Raw genomic sequence first — 10,908 nt, 5'->3', positions numbered from 1 at the left:
CAGGATGTGACATCTATAAAGGATACTCTCCGAAGCAGATACAAACGTCTCATCCGAGAGATTTGGTCTTCCGAACTGTCGGCGAGGAACAAAGTATCTGCAGTATTAGGGGTGAGCGAAATGCATCAAATCTTGTCTATCTCAAGTACTCACTCCTGAAAGGCCGGATTAAGGTAGCCCAGGAGAACAACTTTCGTGAACAGCTCCTCGATAAGAGGATGCACGGTATCTTCCACAGAAATGTGAAGGATCAGTCAATGCCTTGTGAGTTAACGTTTGCTTTTCTTAAATCGCCCGGATTCAAGTCTGGTACAGAGGGTTTCATTTTTGCATGCCAAGAGGGTGTCATTTCCACCTTAACATACCGTCGCCACATTTTGAGCCAAGACATTCCCGATGATAGCTGCAGGGCGTGCCATGCACACCCCGAGCATTAACCTTAATATCGCTCCTCTCAATGCTCCTAGGGAAATTGAGTCAATTGTCGAGAATGGGATGTGACGCATATACTGGAACTTTATATTCTCAACAATTTTTTCTGTTGCTCACTCGAGGACTGACATGGTTCCTCTTGACTTCGAGAAGCGAACCATGTTTGTTATCGAATTTTCGGCACCAGCTGACAAAAACATCATAACCAAGGAGAATGAAAAGAAATAGAGGTATTGAGACCTTATAAGGGAGTTGCAACGATTGTACCCGGAATATTTTGTTAAATTGATCGTCCTTGTCGTCGGCGCTCTTGGAGGTGCCAAGCTTTCACTTGCTAATGGCCTAAAAAGCATCCCTGCGTGTCAACAATATGCTAGAACACTTGCGGGAAAAATGCAGAAGGCTGTTGTCCTTGTGTCGCTCCGTGTTCTTAGAGTGCACGAGGCTTTTGCTGGATCGTCGTCTTGATTCCTTTACAGACTGTAACCACCTATCTCACGGTTGTGAGACGTGGTTGTGGCTGAAATTTTGCCGTGATTTCGGTGGAAGCGGGTGCAATTTTTCAGATTAGCACCCGCTCCCGGCGAAATCCTGCGGTTGTCCGTATGACAAATTTTTAATTATATATATAGTTTCATTTAAAGTACAGTATTAGATTGCGTATGTGCAGAGTATTTGCACCAGACCTCTGAATTTTGAAAAACTATTAGTTTAAATTGTTGTTTGAACAATATTGGTCCGATCGACTTCAGACCTTAGTCTTATACATAGCTATTTATCCTTTTCTTGATAAGGTAGGTTTCTGGTTTAGTGACAGAGGCTCTGTTTGTGGCTAATGATGTGTATTACTGAAGTTCCTGTTTTACCGAACTGTTTTTAAAATTCAATAGTCTATTTTTAAAAATGATAATATAAAAATTTACAAATCACACCACCTTACGGACAGACAGTAAAATAATTTCAAAAAGCTACCAGACTCCTTGTTTTACCGACTGCCGGTAACGTTCATCTCTACCTTACCCCTGCTAGTTAAATTCTAATATACCAACCTACCAATCTCCTTGTTTTACCAACTCATGGTAACATTGCTCCCTACCTTACCAACAAACAGTTAAATGATTCTGTAAAAAGTTACTGACCTCCCGGCTTAGCGAAAAATGGTGATAACTGATTTACCGATCAATGGTAACTTAGTAGGAATTTTCATTAAAAACCTCACTGTTTTACCACCTGAACATAGAACATAACCTACAACTTGGTAGCTCCATAAAGGTAGCGCCATCTGTCGGAATTTGGGGTGATGGCAGCAGAGCCTAACTACTCACATCTTTTCTCAGTGCTATTTCATATAGTTAATTATGTCTTACTTATGTCGCACGGCTTCCCCTTTGTACATTTTGTACTTTTTCTAAAGATAACTGTCGAAGAGCATTCGAAACCTTAAGATTCTTACTTAGAGATCCCTCAGTTCCAATTTATATATTACATTTTAACCAGCAATCAACAACCTCTACTTTATTTAGATCTTTAGATTAAACAAGCAAATAAAACAAAGTTGTTTTAACTTTTAATTAGACTATGTTGGTTTTATGTTTTTGAGGTAGCTGAATCAGAATCCGGTGACTGTTTGGCCCCCACAGGTCAGGGTTTATTTCTAAAAAAAAACCCAAAAATAGCCAAAATAGCCCTTTTTGTTCATCGAAAATGTAACCCGATCACATTTTTTCAGGTTTTTCGGCTCACTGGGTTTGAGTATAATACTGATTATTAATCCCTGTTCTGATCCTTTCGCTCCTAGCCTCAAAACTGCCAAATCTCACCTAAAAACAGCCTCTAATTAGCCAGAATTATCGATCTTTCAGTTTCAGGGGCCAAGTAAGCCTGAACGAAGTTATCTCAGGTTCTGTAGGTCACTGAGTGTGCATACGGGGCTTTCTTTCTCGAAAAGGTCAAATTCCATTTCCAACCTCAACGTATACCCTCTCAAAATTACCAAAGAAGTCCGTTTAGTTATTCTAATATGACCAATAGCCAAGTTTTCATTTTTTTCAGGTCACTTTGATTGATCCTATCTTTACTCATTTTCCTTTGCGCCAAAAATTACGGCTAACCTAAAAAAGTCAAACAGAACCTCAAAAATCACCTCAATTTGTAAGTCCAGCCAATCCGATAGTTCGAAAACGAGAAACGGCCTCTATGTTCGGACGCATACAAGACCAGTAAGTTTATGACGTAGCTAAATTCGAATTTGGAGTTAGTTTGTGCTCTCCGAGTTATCGTTTCATCCTAATCTCAAAACGAAATTGCGGAATAGCCCAAATAGCCCGTTTTTTGCTGAAATTAAATCTTTCGACACAACGGGATACAGCGAAAGATTGGATCAATCAAAGTGACCTGAAAAAAATAAGAACTTGGCCATTGGTGATGTTAGAATAACAAAACGGACTGCTTTGGCAATTTTGGGAGGGTATATTTTGAGGTTACGTATGGAATTGGACCTTTCCGAGTAAAAAAAGCCCCGGACCCACACTCAGCGTTCCAAAAAAACCACAAGATAAAATCATTTAGGCTTATTTTCCCCATACAATTGAATGTAGTGTTTCGCGATTCAGTTCCAAATGACGTCAAAACACGCGCCGAAGTTCATGAGGATGATAAAATTCCTAAAACTTATAATTTGTCTTATCACAGGGAAATATCTCCGTTCTGCTTCCCCGGAAGCAGAGTCTGTCTTAGGCATTATAGTAAGTTTCTTTTGATATAAGTGCAATTATTTAATCATTTATTTTATATTTAAATAGACATAATAACTTCAGACTTTAAAATTCACAATAGTAATTCTTACAATAGTGACTCTTTATCCTGGCTTGCTATTGTCATATTGTAAAAATAAATATTATAACAATAAATTGTATAACTGAAATTTTCTCCGTGTATAGGCTTGTGCAGGTTTGTGCAAACTTATTCAGGTTTCGTAGATCTTGCATACATCGTCTCGTTGTATCATAGACAAAAACACACATGCACACGCGTCCGAGCTTCAGCCCAACATTCCACATATTATGCAACACGTGTCTGAAACTTCCAGATGCGTTGACACAATTTCTTTTCTTCAAGAGCACTTGCAATAAAACCTTCCTTAATAACCATAAACGTCGGTGCATAGAAAACTCTACTCTAGCGATTAAGTCATAACACGGAGCGATACAATTCTTCTGCTTTTCACATTCTAGCTGCAAGTTCATTAAATGTATACAAAAAGTGGTCTATAACCCTTCTACAATGTGTGTAAATAACGATGGAAAAATCTTTAAAAAACTATTATAATTCATGAGACATAACGCGGGACGACAGCAAGTTTCTGCTCTCTTTATTTGAGCTTAAATTTTTTAATTGTACGGAAAATTTGTTTGCAGAACGTGCCTTAGACTATCTAGTCAAGCAACATATTCGTGTGAAAGACACATTTGCATGGAAAATATTAATTTTATTGACAAGAATCGTATTATTGTTCAACATTTTAGAATCGTATATACTCGAATTAATCTGCGCCCTTAAACTAATTGGAAAGAAAATGATCATGATACAAATTATTGACATGCAACGCGTATTGTTAAATTATTTCTTATATAGCATAATCAACTTACAAGTAGAAGTCAAGCAAATCGAATATACAAAGATTTTATGTAATTTGATGGCAAAGAACCAAATTAGTTGAATGAAAATTTTTTTATCATAAAATCTATTAAACTTGATAACTCAATTAAGTGTTTTATTTAGGTTGGCCTAGATTGTCTCAGATTCGGGACTAAGGGAGTGGCTATTGTGAAACCAGAGGACGGGGGAGGCTTAGGCCAAGTTGAATTTTTACCTAGTGATAATACTGAAGATGAAAATGAATATTATGATGAAAACGATTATGATGACGAGGATGAAGACGACCTTCACGGAGATGATGAAGATGATCTATTTAATTATGACATACAATAAGTGTACTGTTATCAAATCAGTTTTAATGCATATTAAACTATAAAGTAGGAAAAAAATTGAAAAAAGTCTACGGCTTTTTTATAAGAATTTTACAACGCCGCAAAGCTGTCGTATATCCGTGTCGTGAAGATGACGTAAAAACATCGTTGCGATATTGAAATGTCGATAAGACGTCCTTTATTTTTTGCCCACTGGGTAAAAAGTTAAAGGCAAAAGGGTAGAGACTTATGACTAGAATTCTAATGACGCATCGTAGAAAGGGGTATACAACATATTTTTTAAAGTGAAGGGGGGCTTTGATGAAGCTCCCTAGTAATAATCGGTAAATTCAGAAGAATTAAGAATTTATGTACCTATCAATACATTATTTTTGCTCCGTCTAAAACCATCCAATGGGAAAATAAAAAGTACAAATCCTATTCCTCCCAATCGACTTAGTAATAAGTTAAAGTAAGCATTGATTTAACCTATTATTTTCCTTATCAAATCACTTTATAGCTTGAACATTTGTGACATATTTAAGTTAATATTTATTTATATTTTAATACTTTAATAGCGTTAACAAATGCATTGATCTCTGCTAACATATAGGAGAATGCATTACACATGAAATCTATTGAAATTTGTGAAATTAAGGTAATTTTAACTCTAGAGAGGCAGACTTGAATTAATTAGAATTAAAATTTTACGACTTATATTCCACCTGAAGAAATTGAAACAATTTATTAAACATATGTTGTGAAGTGATTTGAAGGACTTAAATAAATTTAAAATGTGAACATTTTGGCAGAATACAAAACATCTCTGTGAGGTGTGCTACCTGTAAAATTAGAAGAAATCAAATACACTGAAAATACGTTCTCTTTTATGGAGTGGAAGACTATGGCATTTCAGACAGATGGAAAAAGTGCATATTCAAAAGAATAAAATAATAGCATTCATATTATATATGAATTTATTATTAATTTATTATAAATTGTATAAATTTAGTTATATTGTAGATAATTCTATTGCTAGGTATATAATATATTATTATATCTTGTTTGTGCAAATCAAACATATAAATATTCAATATTTTTCTCAGCTTACCACGTGACTCAAATTCTAAAACAGAACGTCGTGTGCGCTACTTAAACATATACTTTCCTCATGCCGCACGTGAGTGCATGTATTTTTCTGGCAATCTCAGCATAAAATAAAAATTCCAACTAAAATATTATGTATTATATAACAGTTTTCTGATTACCCAAATTAATGTGATTATTTTAGTTTAATACGAAAATCCATTTTATTTCTGAGTAAATTTCTGTATTCTTATTTAACCTGCTCTTCCTTGTCAATAAATTTATCATCAAGTGGTGGTAAGAATTTAGGATAAATAATTACGCTTAAATAATGAATTTCTATATTTACCAGACTGCTTTTATATTCTCTTGGCTCTGAAAGCCTAAACGCAATAGACGCTTTAATATTTGTCCCCATTAACTAGCGTGTCACTCGCACTCACGCCTCTCTCTGACTGATATTAATATTCGATAGAAAGCTGTCCATCTCTGGAACCCAAAGGTGGAGAGAAATATGATCCAAAGTGAGACCTGTCAGCAAGCAAATTTAAAATCTTAGCGCCTCAATAGTTTAAGGAGACCGAACTTTCAAAAATTTCTTTTGAAATTTGAATGAAAATCGAAAATATCCCACACCTAGCACGGCTTAGGTCAGGAGTTGCAAGGGCTCTGATTTAATAATCTTAGATTCGTTGAGCGCTCGCTAATTTACTATACAAACAAGGACAGAAAAAACTGTTATTTCAGAAGGCTAAAGAGACTAAGCAAATAGCAGGTTTGTTGGATGGATCCATAATTATTACGCTCAAAATTCCCGAAATTCTAGAAGGATTAACCATTGATTTGTGACATATTTTAAAAAAAGCGTATTTTGGAGTATATGATGGAATGAAATCTTTTTTTTGTATGGGATTAGAGCTGCTGATTCCAAAAATACAGCGAAATTAGTTATATGTAGATTTTTATAGCAATCTTTGCCATAGCTGAGTCGGTTGCCTGGCTCTGTACGGCCTGTACGTCAAAAATGTTATGAACACTGATTTGCCTAATTATATTCAAATTAAACAGAGCCTACAAATATTCTCGTATTATTTTTAAATTTCGATACAATAAATAAATTTTTAAAAATTCTTTTCGTACTTTATAATTTTAGTGAAATTTCTAAATTTATTTTTTCAAACTAAACTTAAAATTTGAATGAAATTAGGATAAATTAAAAAATTAAATAAAATTTAGTTGGATTTAAAATTTGAATAAAACTTAGCTAAATTCAACATTTAAATGACATTTAGGTGGATTTAAGAATTAAATAAAGTTTAGTTAAATTAAATTAATTTCTCGTCTGGTTTCTTTTAAAATAGAAATTGTCTAGAAACTAAGTAAATAAGTTTTAAAACAATTCAATTCGTACTTTAAGATTTATTATACTGAAATTTTAAAAATTATGTGAATAGATTTGAGTTAAATTCAAAATTGAAGCAAATTGAGTTAAATCTAAGTAAATTTCAGTTAGAATTGTAGATGTTGATTGGTGTTAAATGGTGTTAAACTTAAGTACAATCTAGGTAAATAAAAATGAAACTGTCGTTAAATTTTAAATTTGATTGAATTGAATACAGATATGTGGGTCGCTTCTTGGCGAGATCATTCAAATAAGCTGGAGAAGTAAAAAAAAGTTTCCTTATTTTTATAATAATTAGTTAAATTTAACAAAAAACTCAGGAAAGTAATTAGGACTCATGGTTCTCAAGTATTTGGTTCGAAACTTTTCAGATGTCGACAATGTCAAAATATAAAAGGAAGCGTTTAAACTTCAGCATAACTATTTTGTATGGAAATACTTTATTATTCCACAATTTTATTGCAAATTAGAAGTATGTTAGAAATTAAATAATTATTCCATTCAAAATTATCCAGTTTCGTTAATCAGAGTATAACTTCAAAGCGTTTTAAATTCAAACACTTTAAATGGAAGAAATTTGAAATAACAACAATTAACATTACAGTGTAATTATTTTCTTTTAGAAGCATACAAATAAAATGATAATTAATAAAAGAAACTAGTTTATAAATTTAAAATTCAAAATCCCAGTAAATGAAATCACTTATGATTTGGCAATAAGTTTTTTGTAGCTTTAGGATATAAATAATTTTAACCTGCAATAAGCAGGTTATTCGATGTCAAACCTCGTGAAATTTGGAATAAATGTAAAGCCTTCGAAATCGAAAACTTTTTATGAGGAGAGGAATTTTAAATTGAAAGGTTTTAATATATTTTCAATTTAAAACATTCAAATTGAATAATTTTACAAACAGAAATTTCAAAAATTGTATTATTTGAAATTTTTTCATATAGTTGATAAATTAAAATGCAAGCATTAATATTTGTAAAATTTTGAATATGCCTGAAGTATAACCTGATAAATTCAAATTATTTAATTTTGAAAGTTTTGAATTGAAAATTGAAATGCAGATTTCTAAATGTTTGTCTTTGGGCATTGTCAGATTTTGGAGGCCAATAACTTTTAGTCTAATCAAGTTAAAAGGCTTACAGTTGTCAATTTTACGATATTAAATCCTTATATTCAAAACCAAATTAAATTTCAATGTTAAAATTTTAAATTGTTTAAGATTTGATTCTTAAATTCAGAATTTTTTTAATGCTTTACATTTTAATTTTACACTTTCAAACCTTTTTTTTAGTTTGAATCTTCGAGAAAAAAAAGATTAAATTTTAGTAGAAACGACTTTTTTTACGTAAAAAAATTGATTCAGGAAATACCCCGTGCGCCAAGGTTAACAATCCGTCGAGAGCGACAAATGGGTTAAGCCAAGTCTGCTGTTTGCGTGAAGAAACTTACTATCTTCGTTTTGACGTAAGTCTTCTTTACGCTCGGTAATATAATTACCTCGTACTCCGCGCTCAGTCTTTGCATTACCCTCCACATTTGTGCACGGACCACAATGCGAAATTTTCTACATTCTATGTTAAAAACTATTATATCAAATGTCTATTACGATTTTTTGTGTGTACCTTGGTCTGGTACTGCTTATTCTGATATTGCAAAATAATGTTCACATTTTATTTTTACTGATCCTAGTAGGGCCCTGTTGTGGTTGTTTAATCATTTCCCCTTTTCTTAAGTGAAGCTGAACATTTTTTTTTCTGAAAGTACCAACGGCCTATTCGGCTACAATAGTTTTGAAATATATTTGGTATCTAGTGAAAATTTTAAATGAAATTTTTGGATCTATGAACAAAATAATTTTTTATATTTTTTGAAAATTTGAAAATTTTTGAAAAGTATATAACCTCTCTAATTTTCATCAAAATAAAAAATTTTATTTAGATAATTTGCAAGTCTTTCGCCCATCTATAAGAAACTTGAACAAAAATTTTTTACATGTCAAAAAAAAAATTTCCAAATTTTGAAAATGCTCCCAATTTTTTCATTTTGGTTCGAAATATCTGATTAACGAACTTAGCCTTTATTTTGGGTACCTTCAGAAGTGTATCAAACGCAGACTCGATTGGATAAATCCTTCAAAAGTTAGCGTGGCTACAACTTACAGGTAACCAGACATACAGACATACAGACAGACACCGATGAAATTGTATGATTTTCGGATTCTGAGAGTGCCGAAACGTGAAGATCCATTAAAAACCAGATATCGAAAATTTGGAAGATTACATAACATTCTCAGGAATGAGAATGTAAAAAATCATTTGATAACAGAATCTCGTCACTTATTTATTACATGAAAACATTTGTTCTTGTTTACAAGATGGACGAAGTAAGAAAAATATCTTGATTGGAATATATTAGTTTTTAAAGAACAAGAAGCTTTAAGCATTATAACGCTAGACCTAAATAATTTAAAAATATATTGCTTTTTAATTTCATAGAATAAATATTAAAATGGAAGTTTTAATATTGTCAGAAATAAATATTTACTTTAACTTCAAGTACTTTCATGACAGTTTTCACTTCTCATATGTACAATTGTAATTTTTACATTATGTCTAATTGTCCACTGTGTTACGAATTGCAGTTAGAAGAAAGTTGTGAAAAATACAATAGAGCGGAATTAAACTTCGGGTTTCAATAAAGATCTTTGAAAAGGAGTATACAATTTTGGAAAACATGAGTCTAACAAAATTTCCAGATCGTATAATTTTTGGTTCGATTCATATGCTTATTCAAATATGAAATTCCTTCCAAATTTCTTTTTAATTATGCAAGAAATAAAAATGGTTAATATCTTTTTCAAATAAAAAAGTCAGATTTTTGCATGATTGTCGTTCTTTTTCCTAAAAGACCTTTTTTGGTTAATGATATCATTAGTTTATAATGCATAAGCCTTTAAAATTTTGTACAAGAAACTGAAAATTTATGAGATATTTAAATTATTAGAAAATAAATTTATTCACGAACAAATTTTAAAAAGCAAGTTTTTTATTAAAGAAAAGAACTTAAAATAATTATTTTAACGAAATCAAAAATTTTGAATGGAATGAAATATGTATACAGTTAAACAAGTAAAACGCAAACAAATGCTTAATCAACCGGCTGGAAAATATAGTTTTCTATACATGACCGGCGGAAAAAATTTGAAAATTACAATTTATTTTTCTCAATAAATACAAAATAAAGGAAATAATTAAATGAAACTAAATAAGAAACTATGGAAACTTATATATTTATTAAAAATAATATAAAATAAAAACGGCATCAAATTCTTTTTAAAAATATAGACTATTAAAGTACATAATAGTTCTGTGAATTTATAGCATTAGTTTATATTATTTTTCATGATTGCGTTTTAAAAAATGCAATTAGCTCATATATTAAAACAACAGAACTACGAAAATTATGGCAATTTTTATGTCATGGCTTAGTATTAAATGCTAATAAAAAGGAAATTAAGCAAACTTACATCTTTTCTTAAAGCTAGATTTTTGGAGCAGGGAAAATTACATTTTGTAAGATTAGGTTACTTCATATTTCCATTTAAAAAAATGGTTCATATCTATAACATGGCCTTAGCTAAATTGTAGAAGCAAGCCGTATTTTCCCTTGACTTTCAAAAATGCTCCTTACACTTTACAGCTGTTAAAAAAGTCATATACCACTAAATTAACAAATATTTAAAAAGTGCAACATTTCAGAAGACATTTGTCTAGGTCTGTAAGGAAGTTTATAAAACAAATTTTTGTAAGTTTTTATAAGCAAATTGCTATTCATAATTTTTGTTTCTTTAACCAGGAAAATAGTAAGGACATATTCAACCACAATTCTGGTTTGATGTAACCAGCTTTTTTAGTTTATGTAAATTTAAATAAAACTTAACTGTATCTTCAAATTCACTTTTATAATAATTTCCAAAAAAATTATAACTTAAATAAAAAATAAACTTTTTA

The 10,908-nt window shown here is 31.4% G+C and overlaps 1 protein-coding gene across 1 annotated transcript in view; it reads left to right on the top strand.

Moving 5' to 3' along the window:
- Positions 1-5,624, top strand: part of LOC117172072 — a 54,304-nt gene extending 48,680 nt beyond the window's left edge. The window contains exon 3 of the mRNA XM_033359826.1: positions 4,213-5,624. Within this exon, the coding sequence (XP_033215717.1) occupies positions 4,213-4,422 (210 nt within the window). The 3' untranslated portion in view covers positions 4,423-5,624. The remainder of the gene's footprint in view (positions 1-4,212) is intronic.
- Positions 5,625-10,908: the final 5,284 nt, after the last annotated feature.

The sequence above is a fragment of the Belonocnema kinseyi genome, chromosome 4 (genome assembly GCF_010883055.1).
Source record: "Belonocnema kinseyi isolate 2016_QV_RU_SX_M_011 chromosome 4, B_treatae_v1, whole genome shotgun sequence".
In the NCBI taxonomy this organism is placed as follows: Eukaryota; Metazoa; Arthropoda; class Insecta; order Hymenoptera; family Cynipidae; genus Belonocnema; species Belonocnema kinseyi.
The sequence above is the reverse complement of the archived record's forward strand: the minus strand, read 5'-3'. Positions and strand labels throughout refer to the sequence as shown.